Source organism: Physella acuta, unplaced genomic scaffold, assembly GCF_028476545.2.
Source record: "Physella acuta isolate Inbredline_101_S28 unplaced genomic scaffold, ASM2847654v3 ptg001237l, whole genome shotgun sequence".
Lineage (NCBI taxonomy): Eukaryota > Metazoa > Mollusca > Gastropoda > Physidae > Physella > Physella acuta.
Genome location: NW_026732753.1, coordinates 335,746 through 359,912, shown reverse-complemented (window position 1 = coordinate 359,912; position 24,167 = coordinate 335,746). Strand labels below are relative to the sequence as shown.

At 41.7% G+C, this 24,167-nt stretch overlaps 1 protein-coding gene and 1 pseudogene across 2 annotated transcripts; one reads left to right on the top strand and one right to left on the bottom strand.

The window, feature by feature from the left end:
- Positions 1-2,092: 2,092 nt before the first annotated feature.
- On the bottom strand, positions 2,093-23,575 carry LOC131957410 (uncharacterized). Of its 2 annotated transcripts, none has more exons than XM_059322207.1 (6): positions 23,540-23,575; positions 12,461-12,550; positions 11,408-11,454; positions 7,414-7,521; positions 6,304-6,448; positions 2,093-3,950 (listed from the first exon to the last, which is right to left on the bottom strand). In XM_059322207.1, exons 3-6 carry the CDS (start codon positions 11,408-11,410, stop codon positions 2,377-2,379), a joined length of 1,830 nt encoding a protein of 609 aa, XP_059178190.1. In that variant the 5' UTR covers positions 11,411-11,454; positions 12,461-12,550; positions 23,540-23,575; the 3' UTR covers positions 2,093-2,376. The 2 variants fall into 2 exon arrangements, with proteins under 2 accessions (XP_059178190.1, XP_059178189.1); XM_059322206.1 differs by lacking the exon at positions 23,540-23,575 and adding an exon at positions 17,963-19,152.
- LOC131957399 (mucin-2-like) lies at positions 19,395-22,219 on the top strand (annotated as a pseudogene).
- Positions 23,576-24,167: the final 592 nt, after the last annotated feature.

The window sequence follows — 24,167 nt, the reverse complement described above, 5'->3', positions numbered from 1 at the left end:
CATGGACAATACAACTAGCATCAACAGTCAATAGTTATGCGTCGGTCACACCTTAGTGATCAGGTGACAAATGCTTATTTAAACAAACAGCGGACATGTCGAGCAAGAGTTCACACAATACATGATCACATAGTATATGAGAGGTGTGATCATATTAATGTACCTGCCAGCAAAGAAACATAAACCTTATGCTTGTGTTGATGATACAATAAAAACAATAGTTTAACGTAACGAACCTGAAGACACATTCACATGTTTGAAAAATATTTCGCGTGTTTTGAACCTTAATGTTGTACAACAACCATTACTTTATTTGTTTATTATACTTTTCAGGCTAAAGGAGTAAGTTTGTTATAATTTTTACTTTTTCGAATCAAATGCTGCGACAAAGTTTAATAAATCTTTTGATGGCTTGTTAGATTTAACAAATTCATTGTATTCACAGTTATTATGCGTAAAAAAGTAAAAAAAACGATATTAACAGTCAATTTAAAAAAGTTCAAATCAACTAAAATCATCATACATACTATTAAAATTTTGCTGTGAGATATTTTGTCTGAGATATTTTGTCTGAGATCATTTGTCCATGATATCATTTGTCCTAATATATTTTGTCCTGGTATCTTTTGTCCGTGAGATCATTTGTCCTTGAGATCATTTGTCCTGAGATCATTTGTCTTGAGATCATTTGTCCGTGAGATATTTTGTCTGAGATATTTTGTCTGAGATCATTTGTCCTGAGATCATTTGTCATGGAACCATATTAACATATATATGCATATAGGTTGTACATATATTTATATGTTTCCATATGTATATTAATGTACATGTGCCATTGCATAAGCCTGTAAGAAATATAATACATAGCAACTAGTTTAATTTTTGGAACAACGCTGTGTATTACCCTTTAGATACTTAACAAGGTTCACAATAAAAATACAATAGAAAGGTGCTAGATCAAATGAACTGAACAAAACTCACTACAAGACCACGGGCTCACTTTGTTTGACAATTTTTACCCCACCCCCCACCCTCTTCATCATCACAAAAAGTCAGACCCCCTGCCTAAAATGACATCACACTATCTGTACCCTTCTCCCATTTATCACACATCATCACAAAATTAAGAACCCCCTCCCCCCTATAAGTGTAATGTGACTTGTCTGTTGATGTAAGTCCTGAGATGGAAGTAGCAGATCAATTAAAGCTTGTCAGTCATCTGTACTTCACTGACATGGTTATGGTATAGGCCACCCCATAAGATACAATAGACTTAACATCAACATGATATTGAATAGACTTAACATTAACATGATATTGAATAGACTTAACATTAACATGATATTGAATAGACTTAACATTAACATGATATTGAATAGACTTAACATTAACATGATATTGAATAGACTTAACATTAACATGATATTGAATAGACTTAACATTAACAATGATATTGAGGGAGTTAGTTGCTTGTATCAGAAGTTAGTTACTACTAGCTCAATGATTATATAAGGGGAGTTAATGCTTACATGAGGAGTTAGTTGCTACTAGCTAAATGTTTATACGAGGGTAGATACAGTATGTATTTCAATTTTATAACTGGATGTAATAATATTTAGCAATTACCAATTTTTCTTACACAAAGACATCAGTGCATAAATGAATCTTCTAAACAAAGTAATTGACAGTTGTGTTTGTACACAAAGGGCAACTAGCAAGGGAGGCAACAAAGTTTTGTTGACTAGAGAAATCTTCTGTAACAATAGTTGTGAGATCATAGGACCAAGGATGAGACAATTCCTAGAGACTTCTACACACAGATGGCTTCCTAACACCAGATGGATTCAAGTGTGCCTAACATGTTAAAATCATATTAAATTAAGAAATAAATATACATAAATAGTTTGATTTTGTTCAATATAACAATATAAATTGGCCAGGATGATGACTGGCCTTTAAGTAAATTAAATAAATAGATCAGCAGTAGTTACAGCACTGGGTATAGCAGGAGGTGAGAGGTTGTTGTGACCCCCCCCCCCCCGGTACAGTGGAGGTGAGAGGTTGTTGTGACCCTCCCCCCCTACAGTGGAGATGGATACACCTCTGTCCACCATACTGCCTTGTGCCCAGCCTTACAATGGTACCAGTCGGTGCAGAAGATAGACTGCGATAAGTTACAACCATGAGACAAGAATTGGCCTGTGTTCAAATTTACAAAAATAAATATTCTTATATACAATTAGTGGTCCCCTGCAGAAACCTGCACATTAACATTATATGTGAAACTGGTCGACTCTGCTCCACCTGACAACCTACTACCTGAATAGCTGTTAATTCTAGAAAATTTATACATTTTTTACACACGACAGTGGAAATTCAATCATTGACAAAAATATTGCTAAAAGATTCCGAGCGAACAAGTCGTTGACCTGACCAGTCTAATGTATCGTCTTCCTTAAAGCCATCAGTTCCATTTTGCCAGGCTGGGCTGGCCCCAGACACCTGGATTATTCTACCATTGTCAAAACTACTAGAGGTGTGCAATGCTGTCTTCTGGTCGTCAAAGTTCTTGATGCTGTCAGAACTGTGGGTGCGAGACAAGTAGTCACTCAAGTCAGATCTCTGCTTGTGTTTGTTGATCTCTATAGCAAATGGTATCCCTGTGATGAGATCATCTCTGATCTCATACGCCAAGTTGCGGTTCTTTGTTACAGAAGCAGATGGTGCGCTAGACGAGGGGACGTTACTCTCAGATTGTTTGACACCTAATTGTTTATCTAAAACTGGTTTAGGAACTGGCTGAGGAATAAAGCTTGGATTGTCTGGGATAAAATCATCCACAACTCCACCCTGAGACCCCCCTGCCATGACCCCTGCCAAACCCTGGGTCCCAGGAGGGAAAGAATTCATGGCAATGATCCGCTCTAAGATCTGCTCATTTAAAAGTTTTGCTCCCTTCTCTTCAGCCATCTTGTTTGAGTTGGTTTCACCTGCCTCATCATGAGGGGGTGGGGCAGACGAGAGGAGGGAAGGATCAGATTTTAAACCAGGGACAATAATTTCTTCCTCAACAGGGTCTGCCTCAGGTGATGGACTCCGCACATTGTGTATGTAGTCATTGAAGTAATCCCTGAAGCTTGTCTTTGTCAGCACATGCAGAGCATCCTGAATGCTTCTAGCCTGGTCATCTGTCTGGTCCTGCTCACTCAGGTCTCCATCTTCCTCTCTCTCTATCCTATCTGGCACTATCAACTCCTCTTCAATTTCCTGGCTACCCACGCCTTGAGAATGAAGGTATTCTTGCTGAGAACTTGTAAAAACCTCTGCTATTCCAGAGTCTTGCGGAATATAGGAGATGTCACTTTTCCTTCTTTTCCGCTCTGGCTTGTCAGGAACGACTTTTTGATGAGTTAAATTGTTTTCTACAAACTTGGAGATAATGTCAGCTTCTGTGACAGGTGCGTAGTTTTCTTCCGAGCTGTGCGAGTCTGCGATGCTGGAGAGTCTGACGCCAGCACCAGCGCGCCCCACCGGAGCATTGCTCTCTGCGTGAACCACTTCAGCCTGGGTTGTGTCTGCACTGTGGCGGGACACCGGCTCAAGTTTGACCAAACTTTCTTGGCTTTTTCTGGAATTTTTACCTGACCACTTTAAAAACTTGTGCCCAGATTTCAGGTCACTCTGAGTACGTTTTGGATGCGAGGAGCGTGAGGTGGGCTCCCTCTGGGGTGGGGACTTGATGGTGTCCATGGAGCGGCTGCGGTACAGGGGGTGGCTGAGGCGCCTGCTCTCATGCCTCATGTTTTTGCCATCAAACGTCTTTAGGCTGTCGTCTGTGGCTTTTTGTACAAGTATTTTCACAGGATATGGTGAGGCATAACTCAAGATTGTTAGAGCGTCTTCGTAGACGATGTGCTCGTATGACACTGTCACACTCAGGATTCTGTCTCCTATAGAGTAAAGCAGGTCAGTGAATGAGAAGATGGTAACAGAATGGGAAGAAGATGGTAACAGAATGGGAAGATGGTAACTGAATGGGAAGATGGTAAAAGAATGAGAAGATGGTAACAGAATGAGAAGATGAAGATGGTAACATAATGAGAAGATGGTAATAGAATGAGAAGATGGTAACAGAATAAGAAGATGGTAAAAGAATGAGAAGATGGTAACAGAATGGGAAGAAGATGGTAACAGAATGGGAAGATGGTAACTGAATGGGAAGATGGTAAAAGAATGAGAAGATGAAGATGGTAACATAATGAGAAGATGGTAATAGAATGAGAAGATGGTAACAGAATGAGAAGATGGTAACAGAATGAGAAAAAGATGGTAACAGAATTAGAAGATGGTAACAAAATGAGAAGATGGTAACAGAATGAGAAGATGGTAACAGAATGAGAAGATGGTAACAGAATGAGAAGATGAAGATGGTAACAGAATGAGAAGATGGTAACAGAATGAGAAAAAGATGGTAACAGAATAAGAAGATGGTAACAGAATGAGAAGAAGATGGTAACAGAATGAGAAGATGGTAACAGAATGAGAAGATGGTAACAGAATGAGAAGATGGTAACAGAATGAGAAGATGGTAACAGAATGGGAAGAAGATGGTAACAGAATGAGAAGATGGTAACAGAATGAGAAGATGGTAACAAAATGGGAAGATGGTAACAGAATGAGAAGATGGTAACAGAATGAAAAGATGGTAATAGAATGAGAAGATGAAGATGGTAACATAATGAGAAGATGGTAACAGAATGAGAAGATGGTAAAAGAATGAGAAGATGCTAAAAGAATGAGAAGATGCTAAAAGAATGAGAAGATGGTAACAGAATGGGAAGATGGTAACAGAATGAAAAGATGGTAATAGAATGAGAAGATGAAGATGGTAACATAATGAGAAGATGGTAACAGAATGAGAAGATGGTAAAAGAATGAGAAGATGCTAAAAGAATGAAAAGATGGTAACAGAATGAGAAGATGGTAACAGAATGAGAAGAAGAGGGTAACAAAATGAGAATACAATTTTTAAGAGACAAACCAAACGTTTTTATTTTATTCTCTTTTCTTCACGTTTTTTTTTGTTTGTGTTTTACACATAGATGTAAGATAGGGATATTTAATTGAAATATATAGCCAAATTAGTCATAAGTGAGTCAGATTTCCCCAGATAGGGAAAGTTTTTGCCAACTTTAATTAGTCCCAGGTAGGGACATTTCTTACCAACTTTAATTTGTCCCAGATAGGGACATTTCTTACCAACTTTAATTTGTCCCAGATAGGGACATTTCTTACCAACTTTAATTTGTCCCAGATAGGGACATTTCTTACCAACTTTAATTTGTCCCAGATAGGGACATTTCTTACCAACTTTAATTTGTCCCAGATAGGGACATTTCTTACCAACTTTAATTTGTCCCAGATAGGGACATTTCTTACCAACTTTAATTTGTCCCAGATAGGGACATTTCTTACCAACTTTAATTTGTCCCAGATAGGGACATTTCTTACCAACTTTAATTTGTCCCAGATAGGGACATTTCTTACCAACTTTAATTTGTCCCAGATAGGGACATTTCTTACCAACTTTAATTTGTCCCAGGTAGGGACATTTCTTACCAACTTTAATTTGTCCCAGATAGGGACATTTCTTACCAACTTTAATTTGTCCCAGATAGGGACATTTCTTACCAACTTTAATTTGTCCCAGATAGGGACATTTCTTACCAACTTTAATTTGTCCCAGGTAGGGACATTTCTTACCAACTTTAATTTGTCCCAGATAGGGACATTTCTTACCAACTTTAATTTGTCCCAGGTAGGGACATTTCTTACCAACTTTAATTTGTCCCAGGTAGGGACATTTCTTACCAACTTTAATTTGTCCCAGATAGGGACATTTCTTACCAACTTTAATTTGTCCCAGGTAGGGACATTTCTTACCAACTTTAATTTGTCCCAGATAGGGACATTTCTTACCAACTTTAATTTGTCCCAGATAGGGACATTTCTTACCAACTTTAATTTGTCCCAGGTAGGGACATTTCTTACCAACTTTAATTTGTCCCAGATAGGGACATTTCTTACCAACTTTAATTTGTCCCAGATAGGGACATTTCTTACCAACTTTAATTTGTCCCAGATAGGGACATTTCTTACCAACTTTAATTTGTCCCAGATAGGGACATTTCTTACCAACTTTAATTTGTCCCAGATAGGGACATTTCTTACCAACTTTAATTTGTCCCAGATAGGGACATTTCTTACCAACTTTAATTTGTCCCAGATAGGGACATTTCTTACCAACTTTAATTTGTCCTGACTCTTTGGCTGGTCCACGGTTATTGACTTCACTGACTTGGATGCCATCACCATAGTTACCACAAATGTTGAATCCTAGGCCAATAATATCCTGACTCTCAAGGGTCACACTGATGACCTCTGGGTCCTGAATACACAAGTGTTACCAGTTAGATAAAATATGAGCTGGTGGTGTTAGTTGCTATGTTGTGTGGTTTTTGTATTATTTTACATGGCATGCTTTAGTACCTTAGATGTACTAAATAAGTAGTGATACTAGATTAGGCCTAGTTTGTAATCAGTTTCTTCCAAGAATCTCTTTGGGCTCTGCCCCCCCACTCCTCAATGAAATGGAATTTATATAGAAAACATAAACTTTTAACAGTGTCCGCTCCACCCCCCGCCCCCCAGTAGCGTAGCGAGGGGGGGGGGCGGGGGGGACATATGTCCCCGGGCGCCGAGCTTAGGGGGCGCCAAATGGGTTGGAAAAATAAATTGAAAGGTTGAGGGGGGTGCAAATTGAAAGTTTGAGGGGGGGGGGGTGCAAATAAAAATCTCGAGGGGGGTTGCAAATCGAAAGTTTGAGGTGGGGTGCAAATCAAAATATCGAGGGTGGGGGTGCAAATCGAAAGTTTGAGGGAGGGGGTGCAAATCAAAATCTCGAGGGGGGGTGCAAATCGAAAAGTTTGTCCCCGGGCGCCGGGAAGGGTCGCTACGCCTCTGCCCCCCCCCCCCTTAAAAAATGTCTAGAAGAAACACTGTAATATATGCTATGTGATGGGATTAGATAACATACCTAACACTATATAGAATGGAATGATGTAAAGATGATGATTAAATTATATAAATTTATAAAACATGGCTTTCACTTTTCACTATGGTATGATGTAAAAAATGGTGCAGTAATCAATATAAAACCTAGCTTACACTACTAGGTCAGAGTATGTCATGATGTAACAATCTTGATGATGTAAAAGTATAAAAATTAGCTTACACTATATTACTATGTCATAAGGTAACCATCTTGATGAGGTAAAAGTATAAAGCTTTGCTTACACTACTATGTCAAGAGGTAACAATCTTGATGAGGTAAAAGTATAAAACTTTGCTTACACTACTGCTCATGTTCCCATCCAGTGAGCCATAGGAGCTCTCCTTGTAGAGACGACCAAACCTGTCATTTCTCGGTAGAGAGTTCCACGTTTTTTCATTGCTGAAGATCTGGTGACAGAAATTGGGAATGTCAACACAGGTAGTATACACAGGTAGTTAGTCTACACAGGTAGTCTACACAGGTACTCTACACAGGTAGTCTACACAGGTAGTTTACACAGGTAGTTAACACCGGTAGTCTACACAGGTAGTCTACACAGGAAGTTACTAATTAGAGGCTTTTGTGACATCATAATAAAAACTGTTAGTGATCAGTCAAAGACGCCTCATACCGGGTGACACCATCCATCAAATGACACCATCCATCAAATAACACCATCCATCAAATAACACCATCCATCAAATAACACCATCCATCAAATAACACCATCCATCAAATAACATCATCCATCAAATAACATCATCCATCATATGACACCATCCATCAAATAACACCATCCATCAAATAACACCATCCATCAAATAACACCATCCATCAAATAACATCATCCATCATATGACACCATCCATCAAATAACACCATCCATCATATGACACCATCCATCAAATAACATCATCAATCAAATGACACCATCCATCATATGACACCATCCATCAAATAACACCATCCATCATATGACACCATCCATCAAATAACATCATCCATCAAATGACACCATCCATCAAATAACACCATCCATCAAATAACACCATCCATCAAATAACATCATCCATTATATGACACCATCCATCAAATAACACCATCCATCAAATAACATCATCCATCATATGACACCATCCATCAAATAACACCATCCATCATATGATACCATCCATCAAATAACATCATCCATCAAATGACACCATCCATCATATGACACCATCCATCAAATAACACCATCCATCAAATGACACCATCCATCATATGACACCATCCATCAAATGACACCATCCATCATATGACACCATTCATCAAATAACACCATCCATCAAATAACACCATCCATCAAATAACATCATCCATCATATGACACCATTAGTCAGATGACACCATCAGTCAGATGACACCAACCATCAAATCTGCTTTGTCATCTATCAGAACTCGGCTTAGTCCTAGTATCTATCTTCTATATATATATAATTCTCTTCTTGGATACCCTAGAAAACACCAAGCTGTAAGCGCGCCTAGCAGCACCCTCTCTTCCTCTCTAGTCATATCCCTACCACCCCACCCCCACATGGTCTGGTGAACTGTGGTTCACGCTAAATGTTTACAATCGTAGAGCCGGGTCTAGTGACGGCTGTTAGGGGCAGATAATTTAGTTTGAAGCGATTTTAAACTTACGGGAGGTAACTAAGAGGAGGCTGCTTTCACGGGGGGGGGGGGGGGTGCAGGGTAGGGGTTGGGGGAAAGGAGGGGGTAGTATCGTCCTTAACAACCTACTGATAGTGTTTTAAAGCAAATATGTTGAGTGGCAGCAGTGATACTGTCGAATTCACTAATTATGAATTAGGCCTACTGAAAAGTAGAAAATAAAACTAAATAGCGGCATATGATACGCCGCGGGTCGGCTCGTGATTATTATTTTGTCCATTGCCATTCTCTACACTATGCTATTCGTCTGATTGTTCTGTCCTTTATTATGACTGTTGTATGCTAGCACTGTCCTCCAAATTACAAAATGACTAGATCTATAACGCAACACATTTTATTTGTACGAGCCGACCCGCAGCGTATCATACGCCGCTATTTAGTTGTTTTATTTTCTATTTTTCAGTACTTCATAATTTGTGAATTCAACAGTACCAATGCTGCCACTGAAAATATTTGCTTTAAAACACTAGCCCCCCCCCCCTTTCCCCTAACCCCGACCCTACACCCCCCCCCCCCACCCGTGAAAGCAGCCTCCTCTTAGTTATTTCTTAGTTACCTCCTGTAAGTTTAAAATCGAACTAAATTATCTGCCCCTAATAGAAACCCGGCTCTACGGCTCTACGATTTGTAAACATTTAGCTTTGTAAACATTTAGCGTGACCACAGCTCACCAGACAATGTGGGGGGTGGGGTGGGGGTGGTAGTGATAGGGATAGAGAGAAAGAGAGGGGACTGCAAGGAGGCGCTTGCAGCTTGTTTTCTAACGGCTCCCAGAAGAGAATTATATATATAGATAGATATATAGTCTTCCAGCTCGTAATCTATTTTTAAATGTTGCGTACGTTGTCTTTGATTGTATAGATCATTACTAGACCGTCCTGGACATTTCTACATTCTTTAGACCGGAGCGTGAGGTGGTAGCGGCTCAAGTAATGATAGCACAGGTGCGTCATGGGAGGGGGGGGGGGGGGGGTAAGGTGCGGATTGTCAGGCAAGCTCTAGAGAATGGCTGACTACCAACAGTTCGCTGCAGGTGGTGACTACCACCAGGACCATGCAGGTGGTGACTACCACCAGGACCATGCAGGTGGTGACTACCAATAGGAGCATGCAGGTGGTGACTACCACCAGGACCATGCAGGTGGTGACTACCACCAGGACCATGCAGGTGGTGACTACCACCAGGACCATGCAGGTGGTGACTACCACCAGGACCATGCAGGTGGTGACTACCAATAGGACCATGCAGGTGGTGACTACCACCAGGACCATGCAGGTGGTGACTACCACCAGGACCATGCAGGTGGTGACTACCACCAGGACCATGCAGGTGGTGACTACCACCAGGACCATGCAGGTGGTGACTAGAGCACATGTTTCAGACATATTGGTGACTCAATGACGAAGTAACCTGAGCAGGCTGATCGGAATCACAGACTGACCGGAATCACAGACTGACCGGAAATACAAACTGACCGGAAACACAGACTGACCCGATTTTATGAAAATATGAATGCCGCATACAGTTAGCTTACATTGGTGTAGCTTACACCAAAGTTTAACTCCACCTGGTGTAGATTACATCAGTTAGCTTACACTGGGTACCACCAGCCTTAAACCCCGAAAGTTTGACACACCCCACCCAACCACACCACACCACACTCCACCAGACTTGTTGACTTAAGATTACCAAGTCATAAAACGGAGACAAGCTGTTGCCTATCAATAGTTGACCCAATTATTGATTCTGATTTCACCTGATCCACACCAACTTTTGTGTATGCCCTCAACAACTTTATTTAACCAACGGCATGTCTATACATCACGTGCTCGCAACTTTTGCTCATCTTCTAAAGGTGTGGGGTGGGAGTAGGGGGTGGGCGTATCAGTTGATTTATTAGCATAGGAACACTTTAGGCCCTACGTCTTGCTTTTAAAAGATTGGTTTGTTACTTCTTTGAAAGTTTGTCCAAATTGACCTCGATCTCACCCCCCCCCCCCTCAACTTTCGCCAAGGGTAGGCTGGCTGTGTCCAAAAGGCCCGGGAAATTTCAATAGGGGCCCCATACACAAGATTAAAAAATTGTCACTGGGCATTTGTCATTACCATATGTTGTCGACAGCATTATGTTTATTAAACACGAAATGTATGCCTCGTCATACATCTTCATCGCCCCCCCCCCCTCCCATATCGGTGACTTGTCATAGACCATCTCCTTCGGTAAGTGACGTCTTATAACGAGATCTCCTTACAGCAGTTGGATCTCATAGATGACTTTCTTACAAGGTTCAAAGAGTTGAATTTACCACAAGGTTTAGAGAGTTGGCTGGGAGCATTGAATGAGAGTGTTGATATAGTTCAGGGGTCTCATCCGGCCCTTAGAGATTTTTTTGTCCACGGAAAAAAACGTTTGTTGGTGATGGCTGAGGAACTTTGCCCAGAAAAATCAAAGACATGCCTGGAAGAAACTGGCCCCCGAACTGAAATTCGATAGTTAATGCGGCCCTCGGACTGAAAAGTTTGGAGATCCCTGATATAGTTGACTGAGAGAGTTGACTGAGAGAGTTGACTGTACTCACCATCCCTTTCAGCTCTGGGGATCTTTGGGACTTGGGAGGTGACACGCCTGCAGACAAAATAGACACAAGTTACGTCACAAGTTGCGTCATAAGCTACATCACTAAGCTGGGCGGTTTAAATAGAGTGAAAACATAAGGGCGTATGATGTAAACATAAGGGCATATGATGTAAACATAAGGGCATATGATGTAAACATAAGGGCATATGAAGTACAAAGATGGGAGTAGAAGAATATTTGAATGTGAATTTAACAGCACTTGAGGTATGTGTCGTTTGTTGACAGGTATCCGGTAGATGTGGACAGTGTTCCAATGAATTCATTGATCTAATATAAGCCAATGATATAGATGTGGACAGTGTTCCATTGAATTCATTGATCTAATATAAGCCAATGATATTGATGTGGACAGTGTTCCAATGAATTCATTGATCTAATATAAGCCAATGATATAGATGTGGACAGTGTTCCATTGAATTCATTGATCTAATATAAGCCAATGATATTGATGTGGACAGTGTTCCATCGAATTCATTGATCTAATATAAGCCAATGATACTGATGTGGACAGTGTTCCATTGAATTCATTGATCTAATATAAGCCAATGATATTGATGTGGACAGTGTTCCATTGAATTCATTGATCTAATATAAGCCAATGATATAGATGTGGACAGTGTTCCATTGAATTCATTGATCTAATATAAGCCAATGATACTGATGTGGACAGTGTTCCATTGAATTCATTGATCTAATATAAGCCAATGATACTGATGTGGACAGTGTTCCATTGAATTCATTGATCTAATATAAGCCAATGATATAGATGTGGACAGTGTTCCATTGAATTCATTGATCTAATATAAGCCAATGATACTGATGTGGACAGTGTTCCATTGAATTCATTGATCTAATATAAGCCAATGATATAGATGTGGACAGTGTTCCAGTGATCTAACATAAGCCAATTGACATTGATGCTGGGATTTTTTAAAAATACTTGCATAATGACATGTGAAATGACACTGACATGTGAAATGACACTGCCCCCTACCTTCCTCAGCACGCAGCAAGTTGTCCTGTGTGAAGGCGCTGTTGACATATCCCTCGTCTCGTCGATTCTCGCCAAACTCCAACTTTTTGGCTGAAACCAGAGATTTCACCAGTCAACAATACAGACATTACTTCAGATCATTTCTGATCTTTTTAGATCATTTCAGACCACTTCTCACCGTAACACTTTGTTTTGTTTCAATAAAGCGTTTACTTTTACACATTTTTCAACCGTTGAGTGTGCGTGTTGTAAATCTAAAAAAGTTGATCGCATTTAGAATATTATATAATACGAGCTGACCAGCGGCGTATTATACCCCGCTATTTAGCTGTTTTATTTTCTTCTTTTCAGTATTTCATAGTAAGTGAATTCGACACCACCCACCTATCTATCCATCCATCCCCCCCCCCCCCCCCCCGCCACCGAGAAAGCAGCCGTCCGTGACGACAGTTTACGGACGACAGTTTACGGACGACAATGAAAACATTAAGTAGAATTTCTTACCCCCCCCCCCCTTAATTCCAAATCGTTTAAAAGCTAAATTATTTGCCCCTAACAGCCGACCCGGCTCTACGATTGTAAACATTCGGGGTGAACCTTAGCTCACCAGAATGGTGGGGTGGTAGCTATATGTCTATATGCCTAGAGAGCGGGGGAGTAAGGCGTGCGTTTACGTGGTGTATCGCATGGTCCCCATGAAGATAATTCTATATATAGATTAGCCTCTATTTCTGTGGTGCTTGTCAGATAGGATGTTGTTGTCTATTTCTGTGGTACTTGTGAGTGAGGATGTTGTTGTCTATTTCTGTAGTGCTTGTGTTGTCTATTTCTGTAGTGCTTGTGTTGTCTATTTCTGTAGTGCTTGTGAGTTAGGATGTTGTTGTCTATTTCTGTAGTGCTTGTGAGTTAGGATGTTGTTGTCTATTTCTGTGGTGCTTGTGAGTTAGGATGTTGTTGTCTATTTCTGTAGTGCTTGTGAGTTAGGATGTTGTTGTCTATTTCTGTGGTGCTTGTGAGTTAGGATGTTGTTGTCTATTTCTGTAGTGCTTGTTGTTGTCTATGCTCTGATATGGTAGCTTTACACTTTCAATGTTACACATATCAATCGGGCGGTCAATTTGTGGGTTAAAAAATAAGCTATTGCTAATGGTGTTTGTAATATTATTTCTGTACAATGACGTCATTGTGTTTTGTTCCTTACATCTGTCATCTTTCTATTTTGTACACAGTTGTTTTGTTATCATCGTCACATATTTTAAAATAATGTTAAAATTATTAACTCAATGACTAGTATGTGTAGCCTTGATTCAGTTTTATTGACGTCATTTGTAGGGCGATGATTGGTGTAAGTTACTAGAATCTACAACATTGATTATATTTCCCCCATGTTTTTTTAAATGTAATATCGCCGACAGCTGGCAGTAGCATTAAGAAATTTTAACTACATTTCACTTCTGCACAGCGTTTTCATTAAAGTGTTGTTTTGTGACATTTGTTGTGCTTTGTATTGTGTTTTTGTGTTTTGTTTGCTTGAAATTTTTGTTTGGGAGGTGCCATTTTGTTTTGTAGAAGCAACGATAAAACAAAACTGGAACATTTTAATTTTTTGTTGGGGTACCCCTTGTCAACAAATTGAATCTTATTTAAGGCTGATTTTCTGTGCGCAGAATTCTTAATGCGCAGTCTTGGTATTCTAGATATTTGACGCCATGCTTCCAAGCGAGTGACACACCCCACTCCCCCAACCTGCCTCATCACCCAATATTCTTTTCACCAATCTAAATGTAAAAATGAAAGCTGTAACACATTCGTTAACCATTCACACGTATAACATTCACGACATACCTCCCACAAAGAACATTCAGGACACATCTCCCACGTATAACATTCAGGACACACCTCCCCCGTAGAACATTCAGGACACACCTCCCACAAAGAACATTCAGGACACATCTCCCACGTAGAACATTCAGGACACACCTCCCACAAAGAACATTCAGGACACACCTCCCACAAAGAACATTCAGGACACATCTCCCACGTAGAACATTCAGGACACACCTCCCACCTAGAACATTCAGGACACACCTCCCACAAAGAACATTCAGGACACACCTCCCACAAAGAACATTCAGGACACACCTCCCACAAAGAACATTCAGGACACATCTCCCACGTAGAACATTCAGGACACACCTCCCACAAAGAACATTCAGGACACACCTCCCACAAAGAACATTCAGGACACATCTCCCACGTAGAACATTCAGGACACACCTCCCACAAAGAACATTCAGGACACACCTCCCACAAAGAACATTCAGGACACACCTCCCACAAAGAACATTCAGGACACACCTCCCCAATATAACATTCAGAACACACCTCCCAAGTAGAACATTCAGGACACACCTCCCCAATAGATTATTCAAGACACACCTCCCAAGTAGAACACTCAGGACACACCTCCCAAGTAGAACATTCAGGACACACCTCCCAAGTAGAACACTCAGGACACACCTCCCCCGTAGAACATTCAAGACACACCTCCCAAGTAGAACACTCAGGACACACCTCCCAAGTAGAACACTCAGGACACACCTCCCCCGTAGAACATTCAGAACACACCTCCCAAGTAGAACATTCAAGACACACCTCCCAAGTAGAACACTCAGGACACACCTCCCAAGTAGAACACTCAGGACACACCTCCCAAGTAGAACACTCAGGACACACCTCCCAAGTAGAACACTCAGGACACACCTCCCAAGTAGAACACTCAGGACACACCTCCCAAGTAGAACACTCAGGACACACCTCCCAAGTAGAACACTCAGGACACACCTCCCCCGTAGAACATTCAGGACACACCTCCCCAATAGAACATTCAGGACACACCTCCCCAATAGAACATTCAGGACATACCTCCCCCGTAGAACATTCAGGACACACCTCCCAAGTAGAACATTCAGGACACACCTTCCTCGTAGAACATTCAGGACACACATCCCCCGTAGAACATTCAGGACATACCTCCCAAGTAGAACATTCAGGACATACCTCCCAAGTAGAACATTATGTTACATAAGTCAGGACAGACATCCCCTCGTAGAGCATTCAGGACGCAGTAGAACATTGTCACAAATCGTATGTTGACATTTAGGACATAGATATGTTGACATTTAGGACATAGATATGTTGACATTTAGGACATAGATATGTTGACATTTAGGACATAGATAAGTTGACATTTAGGACATAGATATGTTGACATTTAGGACATAGATATGTTGACATTTAGGACATAGATATGTTGACATTTAGGACATAGATATGTTGACATTTAGGACATAGATATGTTGACGGAAATGTTCACGTTGGTGTTGATTACCTCCAGGTCACGTCAGGCAGATGTTTGGTCGTCAAGATTTCTTTTGTTAGCTGGTACACACACTATTCTACACACTACACTGCACACACAATTCACTAAACACAACCCTGCACACACTACATTACACACACACACACACACACTGGCACAAGCATGCTATTTTACATTCTTGCTGTCCAACTTATGCTGGTGAATTAACACAACTAGGCCTACAAACATCAAAACGGTAGGTTTGAAAAAAACAAAATTATTTTTGTCCTGAATAATACCTGCTTTCAACAACATATTTTTCTGACATATAATTAGCCCCAATCAATGAAATACTTGACAAATTTATGGGTTATTGATATGTTGCGAGTATTGTACACATCATCTCGCTCTATGTACACAATACACGGGCTATATAAATGGAGTATTCTGAACACTTCATCACACCCTCCCTATGGTAACCCATCTATCTTGTGTCACACTGTCATTGTCCCTAGTGGTGACCCATCTGTCCTGTATCACCCTCCAACTCTCCCTAGTGGTGACCCATCTGGTGACCCATCTGTTCTGTATCACCCTCCAACTCTCCCCAGAGGTGACCCATCTGTCCTGTATCACCCTCCAACTCTCCCCAGTGGTGACCCATCTGTCCTGTATCACCCTCCAACTCTCCCTAGTGGTGACCCATCTGGTGACCCATCTGTTCTGTATCACCCTCCAACTCTCCCCAGAGGTGACCCATCTGTCCTGTATCACCCTCCAACTCTACCAAGTGGTGACCCATCTGGTGACCCATCTGTTATGTATCACCCTCCAACTATCCCTAGTGGTGACCCATCTGTCCTCTATCACCCTCCAACTCTCCCCAATGGTGACCCATCTGTCCTGTATCACCCTCCAACTCTCCCTAGTGGTGACCCATCTGTTCTGTATCACCCTCCAACTCTACCAAGTGGTGACCCATCTGGTGACCCATCTGTTATGTATCACCCTCCAACTATCCCTAGTGGTGACCCATCTGTCCTGTATCACCCTCCAACTCTCCCCAGTGGTGACCCATCTGCCCTGTATCACCATCCAACTCTCCCCAGTGGTGACCCATCTGTCCTGTATCACCATCCAACTCTCCCCAGTGGTGACCCATCTGTCCTGTATCACCCTCCAACTCTCCCTAGTGGTGACCCATCTGTTCTGTATCACCCTCCAACTCTCCCCAGTGGTGACCCAATTCTCGCCGATACGCTTCAGATATCTAGGCGCCGGTGTATGTAAAGATGGATGTTTTACATATGTAAAGGTGGCTGTTTACGGTTGTGTGTAAGGTGGCTGTTTACAGCTGTAAATGTGCATATTTATAGATGTGATGATGGATGTTTTACATTACATATGTGACGCTGTCTCTTAGATATGTTATGGTGGATGTGACGGTGGATGTTTTACAGATGTTACGGTGGATGTTTTACAAATGTGACGGTGGATGTTTTACAGATGTGACGGTGGATGTTTTACAGATGTGACGGTGGATATTTTACAGATGTGACATAACAATTACTGATAATGAGTTTTATTACATAGTTTACACGTCTTTACGGGGATGGTCAATAGTAAAGTGACAACCCATGTTAACGGGTGTAAATTAGTGATGGATGGGTGGAGGTGTGATTGGATGGGTGTGTGGAGGTGTGATTGGATGGATGTGTGGAGGTGTGATTGGATGGGTGGGTGGATGGATGGGTGGAGGTGTGAGTGGATTGGTGGGTGGATGGATGGGTGGAGGTGTGATTGGATGGATGTGTGGGTGGATGGATTGGTGGAGGTGTGAGTGGATGGGTTGATGGATGGGTGGATGGATGGGTGGAGGTGTGATTGGATGGATGTGTGGAAGTGTGACTGGATGGATGGAGGTGTGATTGTGTGGATAGGTGGAGGTGTGATTGTGTGGATAGGTGGAGGTGTGAGTGTATAGATGGGTGGAGGTGTGATTGTGTTGATGCGTGGAGGTGTGAGTGTATGGATGGTTGGATTGGTGGAGGTGTGAGTGTATGGATGGGTGGATGGGTGGAGGTGTGATTGTGTGGATGGGTGGAGGTGTGAGTGTATGGATGGGTTGTAAGTTGACCTACCAGCCTTCCGTCTCCTGACGAAGCAACAAGCTGCGGCCAGCACGATGAGCACTACGCCCAGTGTGGAGAAGACGCTGGCCACGGCCACCACTGTGTGACTCGGGTCACACTGACCTCGAACTGTGGCCAAGCAACAGGCGAGGGTGGCCAACGTGAGGGCGACGGCTGCGGCCATCTTGCTCCAGCTGATCTTTGTCTTCAACCGCTACAGCTACAGCGGGCCACAGCTACAGCGGGGTACATCCACGGCGGATCACAGCTACAGTCGGCCACAGCTACAGCGGGTCACAGCTACAGCAGGCCACAGCTACAGCAGGGTACAGCTAAAACAGGGTAAATCCACAGCGGGTCACAGCTACAGCGGGTCACAGCTACAGCGAATCACAGCCAAAGCAGGTCACAGCTACAGCTACGAAAGCCAGAGAAAACACAGGTTAATCCAGGCCACTGATCCCTTACGTCCTGCCGCTGATGTAGTTTGTAGATATTCCTCGGCTCGCTGGACGTTTCAATAATCGCCAGAAATATCATCGTATAATCTTATAATTAACACTAAATAACGCTAAATACTTATCACAAAAAACTTTTTATTCTTTTACACAAATTATTAGACATAAATTGTTTCGTTTAATCGGTCTATCGCAAAAACTCGATATTTTTAAACAACCTAAAGAGCAGACGTTTGGTTACTTCTACTGCTAGGAAGTTTCAGGAATGGCCAAACGCAATTTTCTTTCCTTGAATGTGTAGATAGCCTGTCGCACCAGTGTGGCGCTCCACGCTCCACTAAGTATGTAAGGTTCGTCGCGTCGGTCGGATATTGTGGAATGTACACACAGCAAGTCAAACACCTACATGTGTTTGTATGGCCGCGCCGAAACTAGGCCGCGCTTTAAACACCAGTTTGAAATGCAAGAACAGCAGCCCTAAGCGTTGTCCGGTGGGCACTAGACTGTATTCCTCCGGTGCTGCTTAGCTTCAAACAAAAAATAATAAAAACAAAAATACAGAAAATACGAGTCCTTTGGGAGAGTTGTCGCATGCGAATGGCGCTGAAGAATTCACACACATTCCACAGCGGATGATTTGACATCGTCTACTGCAGCTTGCCAATAAGTAGCGGGTAGCTGCGTCACAATTATTGGCCCAACAATCGACCAAGTCGTTGTGTAAGGGCCGCCATTTTTCACGTGGCAAATTAGTTATTTGTTTGAAACTTGTACTGTAGAGCGGCGCGGTACAAACGGGCGAGCCATACAACCAAATCTTCAACGCCGTGTCCCTCCCCTTTCACCTCCGCACAGCTCCGCTTTACAGCTGTTTGAACGGGAGCTGGACAAAACTTGGCTTTCGAACTGTTCCCTTTGTCGTCGGTGGCGTATGTTTGTCCAGCATTGCCTGCTGTTTGTCATCGCATTTTTCTCGGGGATTAATGGACCGGAGGGCTAACGACATCAACGTTAGAGCGTGGCCATTGACACGATTTGTTAGCGAAACAACATCAGAAACATCTTACATCCCCCAACCTGCATCACAAACATCTTACATCCCCCAACCTGTTCAACATCACAAACATCTTACATCCCCAACCTGTCACAACCATCTTACATCCCATAACCTTTACAACATCACAAACATCTTACATCCCCAACCTTTACAACATCACAAACATCTTACATCCCCAACCTACATCACAAACATCATACATCCCACAACCTACATCACAAACATCTTACATCCCCCAACCTACATCACAAACATCTTACATCCCTCAACCTGAACAACATCACAAACATCTTACATCCCCAACCTGAACAACATCACAAACATCTTACATCACCCAACCTACATCAGAAACATCTTACATCCCCAACCTACATCACAAACATCTTACATCCCCCAACCTACATCACAAATATCTTACATCCCCAACCTACATCACAAACATCTTACATCCCATAACCTACATTACAAACATCTTACATCCCCCAAGCTACATCACAAACATCTTACATCCCAAAAATACATCACAAACATCTTACATCCCCAACCTACATCACAAACATCTTTCATTACAAACATCTTACATCCCCCAACCTACATCACAAACATCTTACATCCCATACCTACATCACTAACATCTTACATCCCCAACCTACATCACAAACATCTTTCATTACAAACATCTTACATCCCCCAACCTACATCACAAACATCTTTCATTACAAACATCTTACATCCCAAACCTACATCACTAACATCTTACATCCCCAACCTACATCACAAACATCTTTCATTACAAACATCTTACATCCCCCAACCTACATCACAAACATCTTACATCCCATACCTACATCACAAACATCTTACATCCCAAACCTACATCACTAACATCTTACATCCCCAACCTACATCACAAACATCTTTCATTACAAACATCTTACATCCCAAACCTACATCACAAACATCTTACATCCCCCAACCTGAACAACATCACAAACATCTTACATCCCAAACCTACATCACAAACATCTTACATCCCAAACCTACATCACAAACATCATACATCCCACAACCTACATCACAAACATCTTACATCCCCAACCTACATCACAAACATCTTACATCCCCCAACCTGGACACCACAAACATCTAACATCCCCCAACCTGTACAACATCACAAACATCTTACATCCCCAACCTACATCACAAACATCTTACATCCCCCAACCTGAACAACATCACAAACATCTTACATCCCACAACCTACATAAAAAACAGCTTACATCCCCAACCTACATGACAAACATCTAACATCCCCAACCTGAACAACATCACAAACATCTTACATCCCCAACCTACATCACAAACATCTTACATCCCCCAACGTACATCACAAACATCTTACATCCCATAACCTACATCACAAACATCTTACATCCCCCCAACCTGTACAACATCACAAACATCTTACATCCCATAACCTACATCAGAAACATCTTACATCCCATAACCTACATTACAAATATCTTACATCCCCAACCTGTATCACAAACATCTTACATCCCTTAACCTGAACAACATCACAAACATCTTACATCCCTTAACCTGAACAACATCACAAACATCTTACATCCCTTAACCTGAACAACATCACAAACATCTTACATACCCAACCTGTATCAAAAACATCTTAATCTTACATCGCCCAACCTACATCACAAACATCTTACATCCCCCAACCTACTTCACAAACATCTTACATCACCCAATCTGAACATCACAAACATCTTACATCGCCCAACCTGTACAACAACACAAACATCTTACATCCCCCAACCTACATTACAAACATCTTACATCCCCCCCAACCTGTACAACATCACAAACATCTTACATCCCATAACCTACACCAGAAACATCTTACATCCCATAACCTACATTACAAATATCTTACACCCCCAACCTGTATCACAAACATCTTACATCCCTTAACCTGAACAACATCACAAACATCTTACATACCCAACCTGTATCAAAAACATTGACACGATTTGTTAGCGAAACAACATCAGAAACATCTTACATCCCCCAACCTGCACCACAAACATCTTACATCCCCCAACCTGTTCAACATCACAAACATCTTACATCCCCAACCTGTCACAAACATCTTACATCCCATAACCTTTACAACATCACAAACATCTTACATCCCCAACCTTTACAACATCACAAACATCTTACATCCCCCAACCTACATCACAAACATCTTACATCCCCCAACCTGAACAACATCACAAACATCTTACATCCCCCAACCTACATCACAAACATCTTACATCCCCAACCTACATCACACACATCTTACATCCCCCAACCTGAACAACATCACAAACATCTTACATCCCCAACCTGAACAACATCACAAACATCTTACATCCCCCAACCTACATCACAAACATCTTACATCCCACAACCTACATCACAAACATCTTACATCCCCAACCTACATCACAAACATCTTACATCCCCCAACCTACATCACAAACATCTTACATCCTCCAACCTACATCACAAACATCTTATATCCCCCAACCTACATCACAAACATCTTACATCCCCCAACCTACATCACAAACATCTTACATCACCCAATCTGAACATCACAAACATCTTACATCACCCAATCTGAACATCACAAACATCTTACATCACCCAACCTACATCAGAAACATCTTACATCACCCAATCTGAACATCAGAAACATCTTACATCACCCAATCTGAACATCACAAACATCTTACATCACCCAACCTACATCAGAAACATCTTACATCCCCAACCTACATAACAAACATCTTACATCCCCCAACCTACATCACAAATATCTTACATCCCCAACCTACATCACAAACATCTTACATCCCATAACCTACATTACAAACATCTTACATCCCCCAACCTACATCACAAACATCTTACATCCCAAAAATACATCACAAACATCTTACACCCCCAACCTACATCACAAACATCTTTCATTACAAACATCTTACATCCCATAACCTACATCACAAACATCTTACATCCCCCAACCTACATCACAAACATCTTACATCCCATACCTACATCACTAACATCTTACATCCCCAACCTACATCACAAACATCTTTCATTACAAACATCTTACATCCCCCAACCTACATCACAAACATCTTACATCCCCCCAACCTGGACACCACAAACATCTAACATCCCCCAACCTGAACAACATCACAAACATCTTACATCCCCCAACCTACATCACAAACATCTTACATCCCCCCAACCTGTACAACATCACAAACATCTTACATCCCATAACCTACATCAGAAACATCTTACATCCCATAACCTACATTACAAATATCTTACATCCCCAACCTGTATCACAAACATCTTACATCCCTTAACCTGAACAACATCACAAACATCTTACATCCCATAACCTACATCACAAACATCTTACATACCCAACCTGTATCAAAAACATCTTAATCTTACATCCCCCAACCTACATCACAAACATCTTACATCCCTTAACCTGAACAACATCACAAACATCTTACATACCCAACCTGTATCAAAAACATCTTAATCTTACATCCCCCAACCTACATCACAAACATCTTACATCGCCCAACCTGTACAACAACACAAACATCTTACATTCTGCAACCTGAACCACACACCACAATACACAACCCTGGGCCACACACCACAATACACAACTCACGGCCACACACCAAACGTGAACCAATGCTTGGCACAAAGATGGCTTCACTCATTCACCATCAACACACATACCAGCACATCGAACTCTTTTAAATGGAGTTTGGGAAACCCCGTCTCAGACAACACGAGTGTCGAAATACAATGGAGTACAGACAACTAAATGGGCTTTATTTAACACTGACAAGATTAGCACTGACTGACATCCATTGGTGTGCCACCACCTCCATTCTTCCACTGACTTTCATTCATCTTGGCAAGATGGTATGCAATACATTCTGATGTATAGCAGTTATGATTTACCGTGAAGGCGGGAGCGTGGAATTTACCTCCGTTCGTCGTAATATATTTTTTTTCTTCTCCCCGCATGAAATCGGCCATTCCCGATGAGGTGTTATGACAGGTAGGGTCTACTTAGCGAATACCGTCCCTTGGGCGCATTAGCAGTCCTCAGCACGCCAGAGGGCGCGGCGATGGTGACCTGTTTGCTTTACCGCATCGCACTGCGTCTGCTGGTAATGAGTTTTTTTCCGGGGGAATAGTCGGTAAATAGCAGACACCCAAAAGGACATAGTCTACATTTTGTCTGGGGGAATAGGTTGGTAAATAGCAGACTTTCAAAAGGACATACATTTTGTCTTGGGGAATAGGTCGGTAAAAAGCAGTCTTTTAACCATACATATTTCTGAAGGAATAGGTAGTTCAGATGGGTTTTAAAGTTTATCAATGAGTAACTTGTTAAAATCTGCGTGCAGCATACAAAAAAAATATATATTTTAAAACAAACGTTTATAAAACGCAATTTAGTGTTTTTGTCTTCGTTCTCATACCCTCCCCCACCCCTGACTTTGATTAGTCCACATCAGCTACCTCACTTTGATTAGTCCACACCAACCACCTCACTTTGATTAGTCCACCTCAGTTACCTCAC